General features: G+C 51.9%; 1 protein-coding gene across 4 annotated transcripts in view; it reads left to right on the forward strand.

Annotated features, from left to right (window-relative positions):
* LOC115531675 (potassium voltage-gated channel subfamily C member 1) overlaps positions 1–12,500 on the forward strand; it is a 38,898-nt gene that overhangs the window by 8,840 nt on the left and 17,558 nt on the right. For all 4 annotated transcript variants that reach the window (XM_030341062.1, XM_030341064.1, XM_030341061.1 and 1 more), the window contains exon 3: positions 11,689–12,500. This exon is cut by the window's right edge and continues 170 nt beyond it. In XM_030341062.1, the coding sequence (XP_030196922.1) occupies positions 11,689–12,500 (812 nt within the window). The remainder of the gene's footprint in view (positions 1–11,688) is intronic.

The raw sequence follows: 12,500 nt of genomic DNA on the forward strand, positions 1-12,500 counted from the left end.
TGAAGTTTGCCTAATGTTAATGTGAATGAGTGATGTTAGTCTGGTGTTGAGATTATGTTACATTGGTGTTATGTGATGTTCGTTTTGATGTTGTAAGTGTGATGTTATTATGATGTTACTTTGTCGTTGGTGTAATGCAAGTGTGATGTTGGTGTGATGTTGGTGTGATGTTATTATGATGGTGTGATGTTACTGTAACTTTGGTGTAATTCAACCGTGATGTTGGTGTGATGGTGTGATTTCCATTTGATTTTCATGTCATGGTATGATATTGTTGATATAGGATATAAGTGGAGTGTTTTCCAGATGGCCTTCAGAACCTATAGTCACTGAATCTACCGATATAGAACAATTATATTTGGCAGTGCATCTGTTATCGCTTTGTGCGTGTTTTAGCTTCTTTCTGTTTGTTCTAACAGCGTTTGTGTGTTAATGGCCTGTTATAATCAGACAGAGAGGGAGAGAGAGGGAGAGAGACAGAGAGAGACGGAGAGAGACAGAGAGACAGAGAGAGAGAGAGAGACAGAGAGACAGAGAGAGAGAGAGAGAGAGAGAGAGAGAGAGAGAGAGAGAGAGAGAGAGAGAGAGAGAGAGAGAGAGAGAGAGAGAGAGAGAGAGAGAGAGAGAGCGTGAAATAGAGAGAGCTGGATAGATTGAGAGATGGAGAGGGAGCAAGAGAGAGAATGATAGAGTCAGACACAGGTGATCAATACTTTGATCTCATTCACATATTCTGGTGCAGGCGCGCACACACATACACACACACATACACACACATACACACACACACACACACACACACAACACACACACACACACACACACACACACACACACACACACACACACACACACACACACACACACACACACACACACACACAGTGGTAGTTCTGCTTCAATAGTGAGGGATGAAATAGAGCGAGAAGGGGAGGGTTCCTTCGAATCGCCCACCAGTGTGTAGGACTTATTCCCCGTCTGCCCATTGATCTCATATTGATGATCACCCATGAGGTCTGCTGTTTTTCTCTCATGCTCTCTCGCTCCACTTTCTCTCCCTTTCTGTCTCTCTCCCTCTCCGTCTCTCTCTCTCTCTCTCTCTCTCTCCCTCTCTGTCTCTCTCCCTCTCTGTCTCTCTCCCTCTCTGTCTCTCTCCCTCTCCGTCTCTCTCTCTCTCTCTCTCTCTCTCTCTCTCTCTCTCCCTCTCTGTCTCTCTCCCTCTCTGTCTCTCTCCCTCTCCGTCTCTCTCTCTCTCTCTCTCTCTTTCTCCCTCTCTGTATCTCTCCCTCTCTGTCTCTCTCCCTCTCTGTCTTAGTATAACAGGCCATTAACACACAAACGCTGTTAGAAGAAACAGAAAGAAACTAAACCCCCCCCCCCCCCCCACACACACACACACACTCGCTGAGGTTCGTGGCAGTAAGGCGGTGAGCCTAAATCCTCCCCGGAGATCCTGGGTTCCTCGGGGGTGCTCTGTTCTGTCTGTCTGTGGGGTGAGCAGGTCCTCCCTGTATCCATATAGCGCCCTTCAGAAACACAAGCTCCTTCCCCACCTGTTGCTGTGTCTGAGGTAATACCTGAAACACAACCTCCTTCAAACACCCTCGCTCCTAAAGCTTATACACACAGAGTGGCTACTCCATCAGAAACACCTTCCTAATACCAGGTGGGACTTCCAAATGACCCCAGAGGTCTGGTGGCTCATCAAGGTGTTGGACACACTTCATATATATCCTGCTCCATGTAGAAAGGATGGCGCGTTATCTTCCAGGAATTAGCCATTGGAAGATGCTTGGGCTGTGGCCATAAAGGAATGGTCAGTAGCTGTCTCGGATAGGCTGTGGCATTTAAGTGATTCTCTCCTTGTATCTAGGCTATGTTTCTCCAGTCATCTGTTCAGTAGCTGTGAGACCGCTGTAGCCCGGTGCGATGTTTTGAGGTTCTGTCCTCTCCAGGGATGGATGCGTTGGGGGTTCCTACTGGCTACAAGAATAACCATCTCTTTTCTGTCAGCGAGGACCAGTCTGAACCTTCACCTCTGACCTCTTGGTAACAAGGCGTCTCTGCTTGGTTCCCTAAACCAGACCGTTGCGCTGAATCCCCGGCACAGTTCCGGATCCCTGGGAGACGCCAAACAATCATTTCCACATCACATCACGTTTCCAAGTGTCTGTCCGATCGAGGAACACATGACTGTTCCATTTGAAGATGAATATCTGTTTGTGAACGTTCAACTCCACTTCCTGTTCAGGGTGAACTGGGGCAGGATTGGATTTGTGAGTTATCTATACATAATAAAAGCACATATTACAATACATTAAGATAATACTGAAATTGTCCTTACATCACATCATATTACATTTCAGTAAATGATGATAATACACTGTGTGGCTGCGCTGGGACAAGGCATCCCAGTTTCTTTGTTTCTTTGTTTACTGCGTTAATCAACCCATCCCACCCTACTCTAACCCACAGTCGATACCAACCTGTCCATTAGGCCTGGGGTGCGGTCTGTAGTTCCACTCCGCCTCGCCAGTGACAGCGCCTGCTTCTCCCTGTTCCCTGATTGGACAACGTCCCCAAGGTCATCGGTGACATCACCAGGGGTCGTTCAGAGAGGGGGACTTGAAAACAAAACGACGCTCGGAAGATAGAAGTCACCATTTGCCCTTGTTTTACACACGGCCTCTTTTACACTGAGAGAGGGGGAGAAAAGATGGGGAGGAGAGAGAAGAGAGGAGGGGGAGGAGAGGGGAGGACAGGGAGAGAGGAGGGGGAGAAGAGGGGAGGACAGGGAGAGGGGAGGGGGAGGGGGAGGGGGAGGAGAGGAGAGGGGAGGGGGAGAGGAGGGGGAGGAGAGGGGAGGACAGGGAGAGAGGAGGGGGAGGAGAGGGGAGGACAGGGAGAGGGAGGGGGAGGGGGAGGAGAGGAGAGGGGAGGGGGAGAGGAGGGGGAGGAGAGGGGAGGACAGGGAGAGAGGAGGGGGAGAAGAGGAGAGGACAGGGAGAGGGGAGGGGGAGGAGAGGAGAGGGGGAGGAGAGGGGAGGACAGGGAGAGGGGAGGGGGAGAGGAGGGGGAGGAGAGAAGGGGGAGGAGAGGAGAGAAGAGATAGGTAGGATAAGATAGAGGAGGGCACACAAGAAGGGAGAGGGAGGAATGGGGGGAGAGAGGAGGAGAAGGAGGGGGACGATAGTGAAAGTGAGAGAGACTATTATTCTCTCCACGTGGGAAGGTCAAGCTGGGCTGGCAGTCAACCGTGATGAATTATGATCACATAAAAAGATCAACGCAGAGGACAAACCAGGGCATCCAGAAACCAGTACAAACCAGTCAGAACTGCATCAACCAGCAGGAGGAACCCCTGGGACCCGACGGTAGAAACCAGTCAAACATCTTAAACCGGCTGCAGCAGAAAGACGCATAAGGTGTAAAATAACTCTGCTGCAAGAACGCCTCGTCTACTACACTCCTTTACCTCCCTCCCTCCCTCCCTCCTCTCTCCCCCCTCCTCTATCACACTCCTTTACCTCCCTCCCTCCCTCCCTCCTCTCTCTCCCCCCTCCTCTATCACACTCCTTTACCTCCCTCCCTCCTCTCTCTCCCCCCTCCTCTATCACACTCCTTTCACTCCCTACCCTCCCTCCCTCCCTCCTCTCTCTCCCCCCTCCTCTATCACACTCCTTTCACTCCCTACCTCCCTCCCTCCCTCCTCTCTCTCCCCCCTCCTCTATCACACTCCTTTACCTCCCTCCTTCCCTCCCTCCTCTCTCTCCCCCCTCCTCTATCACACTCCTTTACCTCCCTCCCTCCCTCCCTCCCCCTCTCTCTCCCCCCTCCTCTATCACACTCCTTTACCTCCCTCCCTCCCTCCCTCCCCCTCTCTCTCCCCCCTCCTCTATCACACTCCTTTACCTCCCTCCCTCCCTCCCTCCCTCCTCTCTCTCCCCCCTCCTCTATCACACTCCTTTCACTCCCTACCCTCCCTCCCTCCTCTCTCGCTCTCCGCTGCCTCCTCTAGTACACTCCCTACCCTCCCTCCCTCCCTCCCTCCCTCCCTCCCTCCTCTCCCTCCCCCCTCGCTCTCCCCCCTCCTCTATTACACTCCCTTGACTCATTCCCTCCTTTCCCTCCCTCCTCTCTCTCCTCCCCCTTCTCTATTTTACTCATTTCGCTCGCTTCCTTCCCTCCCTCCTCTACTCCTTTCACTCAGTTCCTCCCCTCCCTCCCTCCCTCCCTCCCTCCCTCCCTCCCTCCCTCCCTCCCCTCCTTCCTCTAACAATCATTTCAGTACCCTCCCTCCCTCCTTCTCTCCCCTCCCTCCTGTATTACTCCTTTCACTCCCTTTCTCATCTCCCTCCCTCCTCTTCTCTCTCCTCCCCTCCATCCCCCCTCTCCCGTTCTCTCCCTCCCCTCCTCTCCCCCTTCTCTTCTCTCCCCCCCCTCTCCTAGCAGACTGTCTTTGTGCTGAATCAGCTCTGTCAGCCAAATGGACAAAACTGGGCAGCACTCTGTTGTCCTACAGGGATCCTTCCTGTTCACACACGTAAACACACACACACACACACACACACACACACACACACACACACACACACACACACACACACACACACACACACACACACACACACGCACAAACACACACAGGCATCAAGTATCCATCGTGTTGCTGTACCTGTAGAGGTGTGGAAGACCCAGCAAGTGGGGGGTGGGGTGGAGGTGGAGGTGGAGGTGGGGGTCTTCATGCTGCTAAGCATCGAGGATAAATCTCTGGCGTGTCGCGCACCACAACACATTGGCCTTTACTCTGTGTGTCTGTCTGTCCATAAAACATCTCGCTAACCACTCACACTCAGACCATGAGCATCCTTCAGCCCAGCTGACAGGGCTAACTGCTATTAGCTCCAGGCTAGCTGCTACAGGCGAGCGGCTGTAGGCTAGGAGGTTAGAGATTGTTAAGTTTAGGTATTAGGCTAGATATAGTTGAGTATGTATTAGGTTAAAGATGGGGTTGAGTGTAGGGTTAAAACATTTGAAGTTTAGGTATTGGGTTAGATATGATTATGTTATGTATTTGGTTGAAGATGGTTAGAGTTTGGTGTAGGGTTAAAACATTTGAAGTTTAGGTATTGGGTTAGATATGATTATGTTATGTATTTGGTTGAAGATGGTTAGAGTTTGGTGTAGGGTTAAAACATTTGAAGTTTAGGTATTAAGATAGATTTGGTTCAGTTTAGATATTAGGGTAGATATGATTAGGTTTAGGTATTAGGCTAGCGATGGTAAGGTTTATGGCAAGAGGTTAAGATTAGATGTTAAGTTAGAGAAGGTTATGTTTAGGTGTAAGGTTAGAGATTTTATGTATAGTTTGGTATTCCACAAAAAGGGTTTGGTTTGCATCCCACTGAACTCTTTAAACCCCGGGCGGCTGTTTTGTAATCCTTATGAATGGGAAGCAAGCGTTTTGCTTGCTGTTTTCGCTTTGCTGAGCGCAGCTTGTTTTTGGCAGAGCACCCTGGACATAAAAAGAAAATAATTGTCCTCATTATTTTACTACAAGCATTTCTACTGTTTACACGGCTTAATGCTTCTAGCGTTTCTACACGTTTAATACAATGGGTGTTTTTTCTACTTCTTAAATACTAGTGTTTCTACTCCTTAAATACTACTAGTTTTCTACACATTTAATACTATGGACGTTCCTCCGCCTTAAATACCAGTGTTTGTACAACTTAAGTACATCTCGTGTTTCTACTTAAGTACTGCTAGTCTTTCTACGACTTAAATAATACAAGTGTTGCCTAGCTACTAGCAGTATCTGGTTCGAAGGTTCTGGTTGGTCCCTCAAGGTCACATGCTTCTCACACCCAACTTGTACCTCCGTGCTCACCATTTGGCATGTGGTGGTCCAGCCATGCGTTACGGTGTGGGAGCAGTATTTGGCTGAGCCCTGTCCTTGGTGCTGAAGTGGAGAAGGCAGTGGTTGCCATGGTGACAGGGAGTCAGGCAGGCTGTGGTGATGCTGTAATAACCAGAGGAGCTCTGCCGCAGTAGAGCAACCTTCCTATCCTCTATCTTCTGTCCTCTCTCTCTCGCCCATGTCCTCCCTTTCTCTTGTCCTCTCTCTCTCATGTCCTTGCTTTCTCCTATGCTCTCTCGCCCTATACTCCCTCGCTCTAATTTTTTCCTTTCCTCTCCTGTCCTCAAGCTCACTCTACTATCATCTATTCTCTCTCTCTCTCTCTCTCTCTCTCTCTCTCTCTCTCTCTCTCTCTCTCTCTCTCTCTCATGTCCTCCCTCGTATTCTCTCTTATTCTTATTCTCTCCGTTCCTCTTGTCTGCCCTCTGTCTCTCTTCCACCCTCTTCTATTCTAGATCCTCCTATATATATTTGAAGTGGTACATTTGGTATATTTGAAAAACATTCCATACACCACGCACGCACACACGCACGCACACACACTCGTCATCGCTTGTCCTACTCAAAGCGTGACGGCCCTTCAGATGGCTGTGGAGGCAGAACCGTGATCCACATATGCTGGTGTTTGTGGTGGGGGGGGGTGGGGGGGGGGGCTGATGGTGATGTGAGGTGAGTGGAAGTGGTGGGGCTGATGGTGGGGGAGGTGTAGAACATTGATGTTGGGGTGTCCTTCCAGCCTATCTTCACTGGGTTAGTGTTAGGGGTCGGGTTAGGGCGAGGGATGGGGTTAGGGTTAGTATTTGGGTTAGGGTTAGGGTGAGGGTTAGTATTTGGGTTTGGGTTTGGGTTTGGGTTAGGGTGAGGGTTAGTATTTGGGTTTGGGTTAGGGTTAGGGTTTGGGTTTGGGTTAGGGTTAGGGTTTGTGTAGCGCTCCCCTGCTACCCCTTGCTGTCACCGTATCATTAAAGCTGTATGTCGGATAAGTTGGGAGTCTCTCGGGCTTTGCATTGGCGACGGACTCAGACGATATGCCGGAACTTGCAAAGTCGATCCATTTGGGGCGCCCCAGTGGGTAGGGTTAAGAACCGGCTAGAGCGAGTTCCATTAAGGCCCAGACCTTACCGCAGTGCCCGGGGTCCGGTTCCTGCCCGGGGTCCTTTGCCGCATGCCTTCCCCTCTACCTCCCACACCATCCTGTACACCTTAGTCTACAAGAAGCCAAAAGTCGACACATTCGTGGTTTAGCTAAATCTCAATAAACCACAGCAGGTTCCAACCTCAACACAAAAGGATTCACGGCATCATTTGTTTTTGGGCAAATGTATCACGCTGCAAACTACGTTACTCCATGTGCGGTTCTGGTGAGCTGGCTCTGGGATTCCGTCAACTACAAATGAACTGTCAGACGCCATCTCCGAGTTGGGAAGGGGGCGCCGGGATCCTCTGTGCAGCTCTGCCACGGTGCCGCTCCGGGCCCCTCAGGTGCAGACAGTAGTGAGGGGGGGGGGGGCTAGACCGGGGGGGGGGGGGGGGGGGGGCTAGACCGGGGGAGGGGGGGCTTCAAAGACTGTTGCTGGCCCACTTTCAGATGGAGGGAGAGAGGGAGGATGAAGGAGAGAGAGAGAGAGAGAGAGAGAGAGAGAGAGAGAGAGAGAGAGAGGGAGAGGGAGAGAGAGAGAGAGAGAGAGAGAGAGAGAGAGAGAGGGAGAGGGAGAGAGAGAGAGGGAGAGGGAGAGAGAGAGAGAGAGAGAGAGAGAGAGAGAGAGAGAGAGAGAGAGAGAGGGGGGGGAGAGAGGGAGAGAGGGAGAGAGAGAGAGGGAGAGAGAGAGAGATAGAGGAGTAAGCAAGGGAGAGAGAGAGAGAGAGAGAGAGAGAGAGAGAGAGAGAGAGAGGGAGAGAGGGAGAGAGAGAGGGAGAGAGAGAGAGAGAGAGAGAGAGAGAGAGAGAGAGAGAGAGAGAGAGAGAGAGAGAGAGAGAGAGAGAGAGAGGAGTAAGCGAGGGAGAGAGAGAGAGAGAGAGGGAGAGAGAGAGAGAGAGAGAGAGAGAGAGAGAGAGAGAGAGAGAGAGAGAGAGAGAGAGGGAGAGAGGGAGAGAGAGAGAGAGAGAGAGAGAGAGAGAGAGAGATATAGAGGAGTAAGCGAGGGAGAGAGAGAGAGAGAGAGAGGGAGAGAGGGAGAGAGAGAGAGATAGAGGAGTAAGCAAGGGAGAGAGACTGGGAGGTAGAGGAAAGGAGGAAGAGTGATATCGTGTCTAAAAGCAGCAGTCTAGCACAACCCTCTAACACGTGTGATGAAGGCTTCTTTGTTGTCTCCTCCTCCTCTTCACCACTGGGATAATATTAAAATCAGGAGGAAGGACGGAACACTGTGCCCTGATTGGCTCAGCAAAGTGGCTGGGTTGAAGCCAATCAGATCGTCGCCACCATGTCTCCCAAGCATTAACTTTTGAGTGTGTGTGTGTGTGTGTGTGTGTGTGTGTAAACAGGTGTTTGTGTAAGTAGCAAAGTAGGTCAGATACTGATGAGCAGATGAAGAGAGAGAAGGTTGGAACGAGGCAGAAACAGAGGTAGAGGGTGAGATCTTAAAGTTGGACTGAAAACAAAAATTGTTTCCCTTGTGTTCAATCGTCATTCCAAGTACACACACCTTTATTCACACGTACATGCACATCCCCGTTCACAAACACTATCACACAAGCACACACACACCTCAGTCATTATACATTCTTATCTGCTGGCATGCTTATATCTTGAATTGTGTTTGGTAGGATTGTGTCGTGGCTAGATTGTTCTATTACAGCTTGAATATACTTGGTTTGATTCCCAAAACCCTTGAGCAACAACCCCGACAACATTAACCTATACTTAATATATAAACTCTGCTCACTAGAGCACAGACGTGTTCCTTGGCAATCACTAGTGCCAAGGAATCAGCTTGGTGTAAGTGAGCCTGGCTCAGGGCAGCCAGTTGGCTGATCTGAGTCAAATGACGCCCAACAAAGACCTGTGTAGAGATTCTCAAGAAAACTGGTGGATTGGGATGGGGGAGGTTACCCAACAATCATCATGAACCCCTGACAACCTTTCAGGATAGTTATTTTGTTGGCTGTGACCCTAACCAACCTACCTACCTACCCAATTTGGAGCAAATCATGCTCCGCTTTTTGTAGATGTTAACAGACTCACAGACGAGCAGGAAACATAACCTCCTTTGCGGATGTTGTCTCTGTAACCGCTGTTCAACCCCTACCTGCTCCTCAACCGCCTCTGTGTTCACTGTCTAACCCCTACCTGCTCCTCAACCATCTCCGTGTTCACTGTCTAACCCCTACCTGCTCCCTAACGACCCGTCTCTGTAGTCACTGTCTAACCCCTACCTGCTCCCTAACGACCCGTCTCTGTAGTCACTGTCTAACCCCTACCTGCTCCCTAACGACCCGTCTCTGTGTTCACTGTCTAACCCCTACCTGCTCCCTAACGACCCGTCTCTGTGTTCACTGTCTAACCCCTACCTGCTCCCTAACGACCCGTCTCTGTGTTCACTGTCTAACCCCTACCTGCTCCCTAACGACCCGTCTCTGTGTTCACTGTCTAACCCCTACCTGCTCCCTGACGACCCGTCTCCGTGTTTCGAGGAGTGGTTCTGACAGAAGGCTTCCCTGCGATGCCCTCTCCCTCCCCAGCCAACGCGCTCCTCTATAAATACACCCTGGGCCTTCAGCAGACCCGGTCGGACCCTCAGAGGGGGAGACGTCTGAAGCCGAGCGGAGCGGCTGCCTTCAGGGGGGAGACACACTCGCAGCCCTCCCACTAAAACACTCTCCCCCGGGCTCCCTTGGCCGTGCCTCAGAAGCCGTGCTCTTGCTTGGCCTCGGCGTTACGTAAAGAGGCGGCGGGGAGGTGCTGGAGGCTCCGACGTATATCTGTGTTGTATTATTCATCCGGTAATGCAGAGCGCCGCTTATAAATAGACTGCGGGCGGCCCGGCACGCGACCGCGCCTGGCAGCCGCACGCGCCAGCTGTAATGGATCAAGCTACACCAGCGTGACCAGAGGAGACACCGGGTGAACACACCTCCCACTGAGGAGCAGGGAGGCGGGGGAGTGAGGGGGTGGGGGGTGAGGGAGGCAGGGATAGAGAATGACGGGAGGAAGAGAAAGGTGAGAGGAGAGAACGCAAGGGAGAATAGGATGAGAGGGGGAGGAGAAGCAGGAAGAGGGTAAGTGGAGGGGGAGAGGAAGTGAGGAGGAATAGAAGGGGAGGGAGGGGGAGAGGAAGTGAGGAGGAATAGAAGGGGAGGGAGGGGGAGAGGAAGTGAGGAGGAATAGAAGGGGAGGGAGGGGGAGAGGAAGGGAGGAGGAAGAGAAGGGGGGGAGGGGGAGAGGAAGTGAGGAGGAATAGAAGGGGAGGGAGGGGGAGAGGAAGTGAGGAGGAATAGAAGGGGAGGGAGGGGGAGAGGAAGGGAGGAAGAGAAGGGGGGAGGGGGAGAGGAAGGGAGGAGGAAGAGAAGAGGGGGACGTGGAGGAGCCGAGAGTCTGGGATGTGAGGATATATATGAGAGAGATGAGGATTTTAAAGAGCTGACAGGAAACTAAATGCTGAATCAATGACTCTACTATATGATGGTAATGCGAGATGTATAACGATCACGGTGTCATTAGGTATAGAAATAGCCATTAAGAACAGTATAGCTCCACTTATGTGTAAAGCACTGAAGGCACCCTTTACATCTAATGACCACTTAGGAAGTGAGTGCATCTTACAGCCACTAACTGTAAAGAGTTGCAGAGGCACGCGTAATTATCAATGTTCAGACCCCGGACGTTGACAGGGTTCAAAGGTTCCGGCGCAGTAGATGTTTGCGCCGCGACTGTTCTCGTAGTTCTACGACTGATTTTCCATGGTTCCAACGCTGTTCTAACGTTGTTCTTCTAATTCCGTCGTACCATGGTTCCAACACTGTTGTTGCACGGTTCCAATATTCCTCTGTTCCAACATTCCTCTGTGCCAGCACTCTCCTGCCATTGTTCTGTTCCAACACTGTTCTGCTCCACAATGCTCCAGCAGCATCAGCCGCTAAACATTATCTATAATTCATCTACTTCCCCTCTCGGTTCCTTATCCTCATGTGTTCGTCCCACAGCATCTCTAGCTCTTCACACGGCTTATCGCACAGCCCGACGGTAGGCCGTCACAGATGCGTTTTAGCATCAGGCCTCGTCGGCAGCACAGGGGTGTAAGGAGGGAGGCACAAGCACATGATGAGCTTTCAGCGAGCACTGGAACCTAGGTCTGGGGTTTGAATTATGTACCGACGAGGGCGTACATTATGCAGCCCAGGAAGCCTCCGCTGACAGTTAGTATTGCCTTCTTGTTTGGATGGAGAGACTCTGAGAGGCAATTAAACTGGGAGGTCGTGAATTGGTTCTGTCCACCATGTCTCGGCTATAGTGGACAGTTGGTTGGGCTTCGATGCTCAACTCCGTTGGAAATATTGGCGATGCCGAGGCTGAAAGCTCATATCGTGCTCCCTGCTTTATGGAGCCATAGCTCTGAGTAAACCATCCTCAGGTCCACGGGTCAGCATATCAAGCTCAGGAGTTGTTGTTCAATAGGAGATCGCTGGCTTCCACGTTCCGCAAGAAAGATAATACAATTCTGGAGTGACTGGAGTTTGTCTCTGGATTGAATCCCCCTGAAATGCCCTCGTTCTCCTCTCGTGTTTCCATGTGGTCCCTAACCTCGTCCGTCCCTTTCTCTTCTCTCCAGTACGTGGCGTTTGGATCCCTGCTCTTCATCCTCATCTCCATCTCCACCTTCTGCATGGAGACGCACGAGGCCTTCAACACCATCTACAACCGGACGGAGAACGTCACGGTGGGGAACACCACCCACGAGGAGATCGTCTACGAGGTGGTGACCGACAGCTGGCTGACCTACGTGGAGGGCATGTGCGTGATCTGGTTCACCATCGAGGTGCTCCTCCGGGTGACCTTCTGCCCGGACAAGGCCGAGTTCTTCAAGAGCACCCTGAACATCATCGACTTCGTGGCCATCCTGCCCTTCTACCTGGAGGTGGGCCTCAGCGGCCTGTCCTCCAAGGCCGCCAAGGACGTGCTGGGCTTCCTGCGCGTGGTGCGCTTCGTGCGCATCCTGCGTATCTTCAAGCTGACGCGCCACTTTGTGGGGCTGCGCGTGCTCGGCCACACGCTGCGCGCCAGCACCAACGAGTTCCTGCTGCTCATCATCTTCCTGGCGCTGGGCGTCCTGATCTTCGCCACCATGATCTACTACGCCGAGCGCATCGGCGCCGACCCCGACGACCCCACCGCCGCCAAGCACACCAACTTCAAGAACATCCCCATCGGCTTCTGGTGGGCCGTGGTCACCATGACCACGCTGGGCTACGGGGACATGTACCCCGAGACCTGGTCGGGCATGCTGGTGGGGGCGCTGTGCGCTCTGGCCGGCGTGCTGACCATCGCCATGCCCGTGCCCGTCATCGTCAACAACTTTGGGATGTACTACTCCCTGGCCATGGCCAAGCAGAAGCTGCCCAAGAAGAAGAACAAGCACATCCC

The sequence above is a fragment of the Gadus morhua genome, chromosome 18 (assembly GCF_902167405.1).
Source record: "Gadus morhua chromosome 18, gadMor3.0, whole genome shotgun sequence".
In the NCBI taxonomy this organism is placed as follows: Eukaryota; Metazoa; Chordata; class Actinopteri; order Gadiformes; family Gadidae; genus Gadus; species Gadus morhua.